General features: G+C 37.2%; 1 protein-coding gene across 1 annotated transcript; it reads left to right on the top strand.

Moving 5' to 3' along the window:
- The first annotated feature begins 3,227 nt into the window (after window positions 1-3,227).
- Window positions 3,228-14,917, top strand: pnpla2 (patatin-like phospholipase domain containing 2). The gene is made up of 9 exons (XM_042496632.2): window positions 3,228-3,765; window positions 4,903-5,135; window positions 6,125-6,190; window positions 8,377-8,586; window positions 8,677-8,737; window positions 9,142-9,360; window positions 10,942-11,074; window positions 11,341-11,463; window positions 13,648-14,917. The coding sequence occupies exons 1-9, from the start codon at window positions 3,579-3,581 to the stop codon at window positions 13,964-13,966; spliced, it is 1,551 nt and encodes a 516-aa protein (XP_042352566.2). The 5' UTR covers window positions 3,228-3,578; the 3' UTR covers window positions 13,967-14,917.
- Window positions 14,918-15,196: the final 279 nt, after the last annotated feature.

Raw genomic sequence — 15,196 nt, 5'->3', positions numbered from 1 at the left:
CGCCGCCAAAGTTTCAACTCAGGGCGGGCAGTGGTGTCAAACGTGTGCACTGGTTGTCAGGACCTGCTCGGCCAGCGGGCGGAGCTGTTTAGTCAGCGGTGTTGTGTAGCTGCATAAATTATACACAAGGCAAAGTTATCTATTTGTCAAAGGAAGGGGGTAGCTTGGATGTGACTTTGTTTTTTTGTGTTTTTTTTTTTTTTTTTTTAACTCTCCTCGAATATAAAAACACTTATTCCTTAGGCCTCCCTTAGTGACTTGGGGAAAATGCCCGACTCTTCCTCTACCATAAACTAGTTGTTAGATTTTAAAAAAGTTACCCTTTGATGTTTGAAAGTTAAAAGCTTAAGACCATATCCTTGAGTTGGAAAAAAAGTCTTGTTTTTCACTCTGTCATGCATGCTGGTTACACACACACACAGAGACACACACACGTTGTATTTATATATATATAGACACACACATATTCTTTTTTTTATGTATCCTTATAAAGAAAAGTAATTGAAAAGCATTTTCAGATTTTTTTTTGTAACATCTTTTGAATATTCAACAATTGGTTCTTCATTTAAATATGTAATTTTATTTATTAATGTATTAATTTAACCTTTTTAAACCAAGCAAGTCTATACAACAAAGTCTTATTTTTAATGGCCTGATAAAGACAAAGCCTACAGAGGGAATGGGGTTGGGGTTATAAAGAAAAGGGGGAATATAAATATTTTTTAAAAATAGTTTAATCTTGTAATTCATCATTACAGTTTAAGTAAAATAAAATACATGTATCCATTTTTAAAAATAGATTTGAGCTGTGGAAGACTTGAGTTTGCAAATTAGCCTATATTCAAGTATGTTTAAAGTGACCAACTTCTTTAAAATTTTGTATGAACTATTATTTTCTTCAAAAGCATTAAGTCTACACAGGTCTCTTGTTTTTATCTTGTGACCCTTTTGTGCCCCATCAGTAGGTACAAATTGCACTGCATATTGGCAAATAAATGGTGTCAAAAGCTACATTTATTTAGGTGGAGAATAATTTGTTCCATTCAGACAAGCTGTGCCAAAGGGAGATGGCGGTTCAAAAACCTCCCAGTGCGGCTGTCATCATCCAGTCAGACACATATGCATTTTGAGTCACATTTTCTCAGAGCTCAGCCAGAGTGATTTCCCTTTTGGTGCATCCAAGGGACTTTTTGTCCATAAACACACTTTAAATTCTTTTTTGTGTACAGGTTTTTGTTTATGCTAATTAACACAAACAAAAACATGCACAATTTATTTCAATTTATTATGTATTTAAATGGTAATTCAACATGTTTTTACAGAAAGGCGACACTTGTTAACATTTAAAAGCAGGTCAAAATAGTTTCTTTTTTTTATTATTATTATTATCATTTTAAAAGGATCCCTATTTTTAGCAAATTCCAATGGCACTGGGGCAGTTACCCCCCTTGATTTGACTGTCAGTAGATAAGACAGTGAACCCCATCTGACAGTGGTTTCACAATAAGATATGTTCTCTAAAGAATGATGTCCCAAACAGAATTGGATTAGTGCCCAAAAAGATGAACTATTGGTGGCCTGATTCTGTGAATAGTTTGTTCAAGGAAGTGTTCCAGAAAAACATTTCATTGTTATTGTTGAACACACTTCAAATGCGAAAGATCTGAGATTTCATTACTATTTCTTGTGAAACCCTACTACTGCTTGCTATTTTGTAAGGAGGACATAGCAAACAAACCAAATTTGTACTTGTTATTATTAGTACAAGTTTCTCAAACCTAGGCAGTGTAACTGTAACAAAAAGCCCTCAAAAGCCACACAACATATTGATAAATAGGGGGGGGGGGGAAACCCGTCATAATCCTAAATAAATGTAAATAACTGCCAATAATGTTATTAGCACTTTTACTAATATGATATATTGCCATTTTGTGTGTGGTTTGGGCAAGTGGTACTGCAAAAGCCGTTGCTCTAATAGCCCCTTTTACATGCCCGGTTCAAGGGGAATTTGCGCCATTATTCTGCCTTGCTGTTTATAAAAGGTACAATTGTGGAGTTGGTGGACAGAGAGATGACACACAAAAATACCTCAGCAACATAAAAAAATGAATTTTCAAAATATATTCAAAATATATAGAAAAAATATTTTCAAAAGACTACATGCAAAGTAGTTTTTTTATGTTTTTATTTTCTTATACATTACATTACATTATTTTATTTTTATTTGAACCAAAACTGGATTGTGACAGTACACCTAAAGCAGAGCCCTTTTGTCTATTCCAGTGCACTAACCTAATGGAAGTAGCATGTAATTTCACTATATGCCAAATATGGTAAAAATGACAGTACTTAACTGTAAGAATGTAACACTTTTGTTTACATGGTGACTTATTGTAGGAGCTGAGCTGGAAATTTGAAGATTGAACAAAAATACAAAAGCTGCACGAACACAGTCAAAATTATACAAAAATTAAGAATGGAAAGTGCGTGTAATGTGCGAAACAGACCCTAAGGTTTAAATGTCACTCTCATCTTGCCTCATTGATTCCTGGATGCCAGCATGCTGACTAAAATCACGCACTGGAGTACCATGGTCGCACCATTGCTTGGTGCTGTGTAAAAATGCTTCATAAAGTCTTCATAAAGAAGGAGCTTTGTAGCAGCCCTTTAGTGTGATCTCTGTATGAAAAAAGTAATATGAGTGTTAGCAGTTTCACTGTCGAATGTTATAGTTTTTGCAAAGTGTTGGTTATGTTGTAAAATTGCCACAACCACAAATAAACAAGAACAAACAATCATTAGTTCACACTGTCAAAGGTTTGTTTTAATCGATCTGTAGACAATAGGTTCATGCAGGGTCGGAAATCAATAAATAATCTTCCCAGTGATAATAACAAGTACAAAAGAATGTCCTGATTTGATCTAGTTGATGTGAGCACACAAAAAATATTAACACTAACAGGCGGATAAATTTAGAAAGGACAAAACAAAACGCGTTGTTCCGCCTGGGGACAAACATTTGACAGCTGTCTCAACGAACTGACTGCCCGCTCGTTGACTTCACGGGTTGCAGCGGTGTGGGTTGTGATTGGTCATGAGATCAACTGGTTCAATTGTGATTGGTCACTGTGTTTTGCGGTGTCGATTGTGATTGGGCAAGCCGGTTATCCCCCGCCCTCCTCCCAATACATACCAACCGAGTGAGTGAAATAAAAACAACTCCCCGTGGCTCACTACACAAGGTTACTAGCTATTTACGTAGTGTATGGCTGCATTTAATTACAACATTTACAAACAGGTTTTAGCTGCAGCGTAAGGGAGTTGTACTTGTACTTCCAGTAATACAACTTTAACGACGTTTCTTGCAACGAAAAAAAGTGACTTCTACCGTTAGCTGGAACGCTAAAAACAGTTAGCATACAAAGTCCAATAGCCCAGAGACAGCATGTAAAAAGGCAAAACATGACTAGCGCTCAGATTTAAAGGCGGATTTTTGGTTGTTATAGCCGTTAATATCTGAGTTTGAATTTTGTCTAACGGTTTGCCTGAGCTTGACACAGCTACGGACGGTCTCCAGCATGTTTCCGTTAGACTCGCCATGGAACATCTCGTTCGCAGGCTGCGGCTTTCTCGGTATATACCACGTCGGTGTCGCCAGCTGTCTGCTAGAGCAAGCGCCTTTTCTGGTGCAAAATGCCAGGCACATCTATGGGGCATCAGCTGGAGCTCTCACTGCCACTGCTCTGGTCACTGGAGTGTGTCTGGGTAGGTATCTTTTGGTTAGTTTTACACTTCAAGGGGGCTAAACTCAAATAATAGGTTGAAGTGCTTTTGTTGGATGTCGCAGAAGTACACGTGTACGTTTTTATTTTGAAAACAGGTGAAGTCGGGGAGACCAGGGTTGGTTGGCACACAGCGGTTTTGGTCACAGAAACAAAAAATCATCATAAACAAGTTTACTTTATTGACTTGCATTTCTCTACCATGTTATAACCTTGTGCAGTGCTTATTTGTCAGCAAAAATCAAAACTTCAATCAAAGAGCCACTGACTCACTATGGACTTGTTATGTATGCAGACAAAACAAGTCCAGTGTTCATTCAAATGAACTAAGAAATCATGGCTCCTGCTGCCTATCTTGCTCTTGTAAAAAACATAACAAAAAAACAACAACAACATTTTTCCCACCAGAGTGCATGCTGGTCCTACCCGTCTACCTATGTTTATAAAAGGGGGTGCCCCATATTACTCAACACTAACAAAACAAATATCAAATCAAAAAAGGCTTCTAATTATACAAACTAAATAAATAATAATAACAGCAATAACAATTAAACTAAACAAGTAACTAGCAAAAGGAAACACAATCTCAATCTAATATAAATAATGCAAACATAAAGAATGATAAAAAAAAAAAAAAACATGTATAGCAAAGAACTAAGTACTACCAACACATAGCTCTAACACTCTGAAAGTCACTAATGTCTTGGTGAGATCGACATTTTAGTTATATAGCATCAAAAGTAAAAATTGGTCTGTAGACTTAATGTAGCCCTTTATAAATTGCTCTAGACAGATATATTGGGAAAATGTTACTTCTGGTTAATAGACATAGGAATCTGATACATTTTGATTTAATATTTGAAAGTCTGTGGTGAGTGATGAGAGCTGACTAACATAATTTCATCATAAAGTCAGGTCAAATGTGAGCAGGGTTGGTTGGCACACTGATTTGGAGGTTGGTTGGCAGATGTACAAACCAAATGTAAAATTAAGAGTTGTAACTGTAGCTGTATTTTAAAAGAGATTAATTTACTTTTGAAAGATTATCAATAGTGTTTATATTTGTAATTTTTTTATTGTTAATTTGGATAATCAGTGACGAGTCTTAATGTCTTCACAGGAGAAGCTGGTGCAAGTATCATTGATGTTGCCAAAGAGGCGAGAAAACGATTCCTCGGACCCATGCATCCTTCCTTTAACCTTGTGAAGATTGTGCGACACATGCTGCAACGCACTCTGCCAGCTGACTGCCACCATCGAGCCAACGGGCGGTTAGGAATCTCTCTCACCCGAGTGACTGACGGAGAAAATGTCCTGGTGTTGGACTACAACAACAAAGAGGAGCTGGTGCAGGTGGGTAACAAGTCTGAGTGAATTTCTCTCAATATTTTGCAATGGAGTTTGTTCAGTAGAATCAGATGTCAGATGTTTTGATAAATTAGTAATGTGAGAATGATCAATTAAGTCAAATATCATGATAAAATGCCAAAAAACTCTCTTGTTTTTGTGTCTCAAATGTCAGAAGTTGCTGTTTTCTTGTCTTATGTCATTGTACTTTTTTTTTTTATTGAGTGCGAAGTGCAGTATTTAAAAAAAAGTATTAAAAAAATCAAGGTAGTTATACACAATACATACATAAGCGTAGATGGAGACAAGAATATAAACAAAACAAAACAAAACAAAAAAAAAACAAACAAGCAAAAGATAATCAGGTATAGTAGTATTCTTACTGATATAGATATGCAAACCTTTTGTTTTTACTATACTTCGGATAGTTATGAAGGGCATGTTTTTGCATGTGTTTTGAGTACATGCATGTCTGTAACGGGTGAAAATACATAAAAAGATATGATTAATACATAATGCTACATATACATAATAATGAAAGTAGTAATAATTCAATGAAATAATTAAAACAAACAGAAAGAAAAAGAGTTTTATATCATTGTTATCTGAATATCTTTGTGTGCTGGACTGTTTTTGTCACCTTGGGCTCTAAATTTTTTTCCCCTAGTTTTCTTACATTTTATTGATAAAACAACTAATTGATTAATCTAAAAAATAATTTGCAAATCAGTTTTTTTTTTAAATTCTTTGTTATAGCCCTTATGATAGGCAGTCACTGTTTTTTTAATCACAGCTACAGTAATGTAATATAATTGAACCTTAATGCATCCATAAAGAACAGAAAAAAACAGTATCATGACACTGAGATCACTAGTTATAGTTATAGTTTTGCACTGTATTACCAACATAATATCGCCTTATCACCCAACTATAAATCCACGTCCAATAATTTGTGAAAACAGTATGTTTGTTACATGATCTCTTCTGTTAATCAGGCATGTGTCTGCAGTGCCTACATCCCAGTGTACTGTGGCCTCATCCCTCCCACACTGCAAGGAGTGGTAAGTAGATTTAATATTATTCAGCTTGCATTTTCCTGTATTTAGTCAAATGAAAAGAAATTACCTTAATTACTTTCATGGATTTTATGTTAAGGACTGCACATTAGGTATTGCTGTTGCAGAGGTGTAATGACCAGTCCAGTCTAAAATGCTGCATGAACTGTATTTCCTCTCATTGTGTTTTGTTGCTGTTAAATTTAGCACTTTTTTAGTCTGTAACCGCCCCCATCGTTGCCCTCTCTTTCTCAAGAATGTGTTTGTTCTGATTGGCACATGTGTGCAAACAATAATTATCAAATTCCTCAGGAGGTGTTTGTCAGAGATCTCAGAACTAAAAGGGGAAAGCAGAACTTTTTTTTTTTTTTTTGCTGGACATGTTTCTAGTGCAAAGGTTTTCTGGGCAATATCATTGAGCAATACCAGTGCTCCCACCCTCCCTCTGTGGCCTTTGTGATGGGTTTTATAAGAGCTTACATGTGCCTGTGTGTGTGTGTGAGCAAAGCCAAAATGTGAGAGTGGCAGAGCCAGATGTGACCATGTTGGTTGAGGCTTTAAAGGAACAGTTCACCCCAAAATCAAAAATATATATTTTTCCTCTGACCTGTCATGCTATTAATCAGTCTAGATAGTTTTGGTGTGAGTTGCCGAGTGTTATATCGGCCGTAGTAATGTCCGCCTTCTCTTGAATATAATGGAATTAGATGGCACTCGGCCTCTGGTGCTGAAAGCACCAAAAAATCATGACACTGCATTGCTACAGTCATTCTGTTGTTCTCAGAGTCTAGCCTCATGCTTCAAGTCCCTTTTACCACCTGGGTGTGGCAGCATGTATTGACAAATTTACGCAGGTCTCAGTTAGTCTGATTGTTTCAGGTTCTTTTTGATGTATAAAACCTGCTTGAGCTAATGTTAGTTTAGATCACACATACTTGTCCTATATAGGCCGGTTCAAATATATGCTGGATGACTTCAGTGATTAAAGCATCTAAAGCCTGGGATATTATTTGAAGTGTTGTGTTATGGGTTGGAAGTTTTCCTCATAGTATCAAGAAATGTTATCAAATATCGATATATTTTTCAATCTATTGTATCAAAGTTAGAAATTCCAGTATCCTGACAATTCTTGTTCCGACATGAAACTGCTCACAACAAAATCTGCAGACTATCTTGAGTAACTGCATCGTGATTTGTGGAAAGAGACATTGCTGTTAAGTTTTTCAAGTGTAATTTTTTGGCGCTTTGAGCACCACAAGCAGAGTGCCACCTGGTTCCATAATATTTAAGAGAGGGCAGATATCGCTACAGCTGATTTTACCAACACTCAGCAACTCACACTTACACAGTCAAGATCAGTGGTTCCCAACTGGTCCAGCCAGGGGGTCCAGATTTCTCCTTAGTGATTTGTTCAACACTTATGAGAAATTACAACATATTCAATTGTATTTCACAAAATGTAAACAACATGTGGGCTTAGAACACAATGGAATAGAACATACTACAAAAATAAAGTGCAAGTATTCAAAACTTAGCAAATAAATAGCAATGCAATCAAAAAAGCGCATATTATTGCTTCAAGACCATTGACGCTTCAAGGGCACAGCATGTTAACAGGCCAAATGGTACCAAGAACAGGGCAATAAAATAGTTGCTGTACTGGAAAATACAGGTTGGCGTGATAAACGAAGCCCCTCACAAAGGCTGTTGGTCTATTCTTCAAAATAAAATGTTTTTACAATCCTGACACATTCACAAATCACTTGTGGTCCATACAGAAAGTGCACGCGACCCACTTTTGGACCACAACCCACCAGTTGGAAACCACTGATCTAGACTGATAAATAGCACTGCATGTAGGAAGGAAAACACGTATTTTTCATTTTGGGTGTACACTGTCCCTTTAAGGTTGCTCTGTCCTCGCCAACTTTCAGTGGCTCCAATTCAAGAAACTGATGTCAGTCTCATCTGTTGACACACACATCATGCCTCCCAACTCTTAAGTTGAAAAGTTCACTAGCTTCAATAAAAACAAACAATCAATACACAGGATATGATGTGACTGTTATCATATCCCATGTGATGAATGCTCCGTGGCCTCAGAGGACTTACGGTCAACATTTTGGAAAAAACAATCTGAAATTTCTGTCCCTGTTTCTTCTGATGCTAACTTTTTCTCTTTTATCATTTAGCGATATGTAGACGGAGGAATCTCAGACAACCTGCCTCAGTATGTGCTAAAAAACACCATCACTGTGTCCCCGTTCTCCGGAGAGAGCGACATCTGCCCCAAAGACACCTCCACCAACATCCATGAGCTGCGATTCACCAACACAAGCATCCAGTTCACTCTCCCTAATCTCTACAGAGTCTCCAGGGCACTTTTCCCTCCTGACCCAATGGTAGGTCACAACTTCCCTTATGCACACACAGACACACACCAACAGGTAAACTGGACTCGGAGTGACTCAGTGGATTTGTTTTGATTGCAGGTTATGAAGGCCATGTGTAAACAGGGATACAAAGATGCGCTGCACTTTTTGAAAAGGAATGGTAAGAAACAGTGATTTTCCTTTCTGTCAAACCTGTCGACAACATATGTTATGCCTTGTTTGAAAAGACTCAGGTCAGTGAAACAAGCTTAATTGATTTTTCGTCCACTGACCTAAACATAATCGTATGTAGAAACAGTGTTGCTTTGATACGATATCAGAACGTCAGCTTCCCATGACCACATGTCAGCTAATCAATAGGCTGCTTGTGATTAGACTTGTGTTACTCCTCAGTGTTTCTCATCTGTTTTATTTATGTTTTTGGCCATTTCTAAACACATATTCAACATGGCATTACAGACAAATGGATTATTCTAAACTAGTTGAATAATTTAAGTAATGGAGAAATTACCCAAGAGTCGATCACAGATAATAACAAACAATGCTTTCAAATTTTGTTTTCAGGATTGCTTAATTTCAATGGACCTCTCAGAGACAGACCCCTGCTGGCTAATGGCGAAGAAAAGGAGGATTATAATGACCACGTTGAGGAAGAGAAGGGGGACAATAAAAGTGATGAAGAGGAGGAAAAGCCACATGTGGATGAGGAAGCAGTCATGGCTCAGTGCTGTTCCTCAACAGAGGCGCATATCATTGAACACCTTCCACCCATCCTGCACAAAGGTAACACATAACAGAATAAATCAAAGGAAGTGCAGGAAGAGGGAAAAGTTGTGGCTTTGTTTTTAGCCTTTTGTCACCATCCTGTGAAAAACAATGTATCTCCAAAATGTCTCCTTTTTTCATAGACTAAGAAAAGCCTGGCTTTAGCTTCATGAGGATGCATTTTACAGATGATCTAATGGGTTATCTGTAAAAAAAAAAAAAAAGAAAAAAGGATAATTTAATCAACCCATAAACAATGGTTAGTCTATACTATACTAATGGAAAATGGGTCAAAATGTTACCCATAATCGATTTATTTTGAACATGCAAAAAAGGAACTAAAGAAATTATTACACAAACAATACAAACAAGTGGGGCAGACAAAAAAAGTTACATTTGCAAACAATGAAAAACATAAGCAAAAGTAATGGTCAAACACATGATGACTTGGTTTACGTCTTCAAAAAGGAGTGAGAAGAAGAGCAAACATAGTCAATCCCACCTCTTCAACATAAGTCACTGAATTTTAATCAACCAGCTTACTTATTGATTTAAGGAGTAATATGTGTGATAGGGGTGTAGGAAAGTAGATACATTGAGTATTGTAATATTATGTTGTGGTACAGTATTGATTTTCAAAAAATCTACTTTGATATAAAAAATGCAAATCCCACAGTTCTTATTGCATAAAATATACACATTTACATAAATGTTATGCACATAGTTGTGTTTTTTATATTTCGACAGGTTTCCTATGATTAGATTTTAAAAACTTGCAATCTATCACCTTGCATACAATATTGCAACCTATTGCAGTACATTGAATCATGACCCCCGCATTGTGATATGACTCGTATCACCAGATTCTTGCCAATACACAGCCCTATGTGTGATAGTTATGTTCTAATGCCAGTTCATTTTAATGCATCATCTCAAAGGACCATTCTTTGCATTTAAACTAGCCATGATCCCTTTTATAATGTTCAGATTTTTTTCATAGATTTACCATCCAGGCGGCCGCTGATTCTGTCGCGTTATCTTTGCATTGTTATAGAGTAGCAACTTTTCAAGACAATCTGCCCTTTTAACTGCATCACTGTGCAAAGGTGTGAACAAGCAGATATGATGTTAAACTATACTGCACTATCGAATTCAGGTTGCAGGAGTGTTATTTTTTTACATGGAAATAAACAGAAACCAATCTCTGCCGACAATACTGAAGAAAATACTTTCAAATCATTAACCCACAACAAAACATTGTGGATTTAGTCACTGATGGTGTCAGTGATCGTATAAAGTACATGGGATCATAGCTCATAGCATCACTCTCCCAGTACTATTTATCTCCATTAAAAAAAAATCCCTATTCTAATATAAATTGGACAAGAGCACAACTTAAGTATATCAGTGAACAAGAAATGTTAAGTATACTTACAAGAAAGACTATAATGTTCACTGTACTGATATTTCTAATTAGATATTCATGTTTTAACATACACTTTGTCTCCTGTTTAGCTCCTAATTAGTGCAACATAAAGCAGATTAATTCTATGAATAGTTTGATGTAACCATTGTGATCCTCTTTGCCTCCCTCTGCAGCTCTAGTTGAGGCCTGCATGGAGAGGAGGAGCCTGAAGCGGTCGCTAAGCAACCTGCTTCCTGTCAGGCTGGCCTCAGCCATGATGCTCCCGTACACGCTCCCTCTGGAATCCGCTATGTCCTTGACTCTCAGGTACTGTAGGACTTAATTACGTCTGGTCCCATTTCAGCTGTATCTGATCAGAATAGTACTAGAAGACAGTGTAGTACAAGTACAGTACTACTTTTGTATGTCTACTGGGGTCTTATATCTGCAGTTTTGAGGAGAAAAGGTTACTGCATTAAATAGCTTTATTGATTAGTGGAACTGACTTTAACACTGTTAAACATTAAAATGTCAAAAAACAGTGGACGGACCTGCTGTGTCAGTAGACTAACAGTGACATGTCCCGTGTGCAGACTCCTGGAGTGGCTGCCAGATGTGCAAGAAGATGTGGGATGGATTCGAGAGCAGATATTAAAAATCCTTCAGCATGTTCTTCACCAGGCCTCCAAAAGCATTTCCCAGCATATGTCTGCAAGGTAGGTGACTGCACAGTTACCAGGCTTCCCACAGTCCTGGAAAAGTCATGGAATATCGCAATCACATCTTCCAGACCTGGAATAGTCATGGAATTAGAAAAAAAACATTAAAGGTTTTGGAAAAGTTATGGAATTTTGTTGTGTGTTATGAAAATGCTGCCTTAAACTTCTGTGAGTAACCTTTCATTGTAACATAACGGCAGATGCAACGAAGCTCTAATATCCTTCGATGTATGGCAATGCTTTGTTTACCATCATGTACGTTTATTTATTTTCTCCCCGCATGTATCTCCTTTCATGTTTTTCAGCTAGCAGAAAATATAGTAGAATAGAGTTTGAACCATGTTTAAAAAATACCAGGCAATATTGGCTTGATTTTTTTTTTATTATGGGTCCTTGAAAAGTTCGTGGAAAAATTTTGAAATTGTGTCCATGAAAATGTGTGGAAATCTTGAGTTACACAGGCACATAACTTACAGTTTTCAGCAATTTCTGCCACATGTTTACAAAGACTGCAGTCATCTGTGTAAGGGAACTTTTATTATCATGCCATGAATCAGTTCTATACATGTCGTGATCTAGCTGCTAGCTGCTATCTATAACGTGTGAATACGTCTTACATGCTGCTGATGAAACCTGCAATATCTGATTATTTTTGGCCAGCTGGAGGGCAGCAAAAACAAGTTGTAAACACAGCATTCTAATATCATCACCTTTGAAGTTGATGAGTCAAGCTTTTCTTTTCTGTTTATTTGTTAGTGAGTACAAAAGGGCAGTACAAAAACAAGAACAAAAACAGGGTATTGACAAGCAACACATATGTGGAGGTAGATGGAGACAGAAATTTAGACAAGAATGGACAAGACAGGGCAAACAGAAAACAACAACAAACATACAAAGAAATGATCAGCCATCATGGTATTCCTACTGTTGTTGACATGCAAACTGGTGGTTATTGAGGTAATTTGATATATTAATATTAATATTAATATTAATATTAATATTAATATTAATATTAATATTAATATTAATATTGATGATAATATTATCATTAATAATAACAATAATAATAAGATAAAATATGTTTTTAAAAAATTAGAAATAAATCAAGCTTGTTAGACAACAGTTGTTGGTGTACTTATCCAGCAGACACAGAGAAACATCATCATGTATTTTCCTCTTTCTGTCCACCTGATGAATGAGTGCAATTTGAACTCTTCTTTTAGCTCTGTCTGACCCTGCTAAATACTCCCCTGTGTTCAGCCAGTTGCTCATTGTGTATGTCTGCTGTTTGATGCTGAGCAGGTAGTGAAAACTCAGTTTGTCTTTCACTGGAAACAGCTGTCTGCTGCAACTGCAAACAACACTACGAGAGTAAACCCAAACAGTAGAGTTGTGGGCGGACAGCTAAACAATGAGCTGAAACTTAAAGCTCTGTTAAGCTGAGGGGAGCTGCAGATGCGGGTGATAATTGTGCTAAGCAAATTGTTGTGTTTTCATTACCCTGGAATGAGCCATTTATATCTACATAGGGAGCGTGTCCTTGTCTACATAGATCACCATATTGTACCGCCATATTTCTACAGTAGCCCTTAACAGACAAACCAAACACTGGCTCCAGTCAAGGCCATTTGCTTTTTAGCATTTGCCACATTTTTTAGAAGCCCGTCTACAACGAGCAGTGTCAGATGTACATATGTGAGTCTGCTTTATTCATTGTTTTTTTTTTTCTGGTTTAAATCAACATCTCCGTCTGTTTTGAGGAGGAAGAGACCTCTGCAGATAATTCGGCTCCTGGTTAAAACCTTCGGAGCATTTGGGCTAAACATAATAGCGTGTGTAGATGAGCTGCCTGCACAGACATGCTAAACAGCATCAGAGATACACTGATTTATAAAGTGAATTACTTTATTCAGTATTTTTACCAGTTTTAATTACCTGGTCTGTTGGTTTTGAGGAGGAAGAGACCTCTACAGATAATTCGGCTCCTGGAAAAAACCTCGTAAACAATGATCACGGAGAGAATTCTAACTGGAACAAATTCCAGCTGGATACAATCTGCAATCTGCAATCTGCAATCTGCAGTGCTAGATGACTCCAAATCCTCCTTAACCTCACACACTTCACCTTCAACAGCAATAAGTTAAACAGCTGGCTCCTCTTTGACACTTCTTCTTACTCCAGGTTTTCCTGGCAGCTGGAGCTGCACCACTACCAGTTGCTCCAATCCCAAATCAGCTCCACTAACCTGTTTCCCAACTGGGTGAATGGGAGCAGCTCTTCAGTCTTAGACGCCTTCATGCGTCTCGACCAGTACAAGAGGCAGCTGCTGTCCGGAGTGCTGTGCATCAACATGGACCTGCAGGGCTCCATCCAAACTGGACCAATGACAGCAGATAAGAGCCCTTCCTCCGTCCTGTCCTCTGAGGGCCTCACAATGGACAGAGGTTGTGCTGATATTCAACCTGCTGTTCACTCTGAGGAGACGGTTGGCAGCTCCTAAAATGCTGCGGCACTGAGGCTCAGAAGTATTGATTCTAGATCCAGGGACATTTGAAAGGAATTTAAATTAGATTTGAACATGTTTACACCCTCACATTTGGATATTTTTAAGATATCAAAGACATTTGTAATCTATATCCTTTGTACAGTTGTTGGAAATGGTAATAATTTACCATAATTGCACTTATTGTGTATGAAATGTGTTCATGACTCTGAATTAAGTCTTTAGTTACAGTACAATCAGGCAAACCTATAGACACAGTGTGTCTGTTGTGTCTGCAGAAGTGCATTTAAACTTGTGCTCAAACATGAATGAACTTGAATTACAGGATGTTACAAACAAAAATGCACACTTGAAATAGCATTGTTAAAATAGGCGAGTGTGTTTTAAGTGGAATGTAGTCAGACCAGTAGTTAAACACAGTGTTCCTCCTGCATCCCGTCATGAGCTCCAAGTCGATTCTGACCAACAGTGGGTGCACCAATCTGTTTGTTACACATAGTTACTCCATTTATTTGATGCAAGTTTCAATGCAGAAAAAAAAGACATTGTCTTTGGTTTGTATGAATGTCAATGTTTTATGTCTTTACAATTATTTATATGAAAATTACATATTGCTGTTTTCACAATCGCAGAAACTCGATTTTACTTGATTTTATTTGAATTTTGCCTGAAAATCTTTTTATGTTACAAAACAAATTGTATATTTTAATTCACGCAAAGTAAATCAGTACTTTTTTTTAATTAATCAAAGAATCTGTTTAATCTGAATTGCACTTTCTCATTTAATGTCACCTGTTTGAATGCTTTTCTTGTACTGTGTACTACAAGAACTGTTGTGCCTTGGACTTCAATTAAATAATTGCCAAGTAAATGAGACATTATTGACAAAATGTTGCAGGGAATGATACTTATGTTATCTTTAAATAAACTGTTACTGTTTAACATTAACTGCAACTCGTGTGTTTTTTTTTCATTCCTGTGAATACCCAGATATCATCATGACATTACCCAGAAAAGCTGTGACGTTCAATGAGAAGTGCACACAGAGCAGGGAACATTACACATCTGCAACAGTAACCAAACATTGAATCAGGACTTCTTGGGAGGCTTCCAGTTGATCCTAGGGAAATGGCAAATAATCACAGTCAATTCCTGACTTGTGTATGTGAAGCACAAAAATAATGTGGCGCTTACATGCATGGCACAATTTGTTAGTAAGTAAAGTGG

Source organism: Plectropomus leopardus, chromosome 7 (genome assembly GCF_026936395.1).
Source record: "Plectropomus leopardus strain MGB_pleo_1.0 chromosome 7, ASM2693639v1, whole genome shotgun sequence".
Lineage (NCBI taxonomy): Eukaryota > Metazoa > Chordata > Actinopteri > Perciformes > Serranidae > Plectropomus > Plectropomus leopardus.
This window is presented reverse-complemented; position numbering and strand designations above follow the sequence as displayed.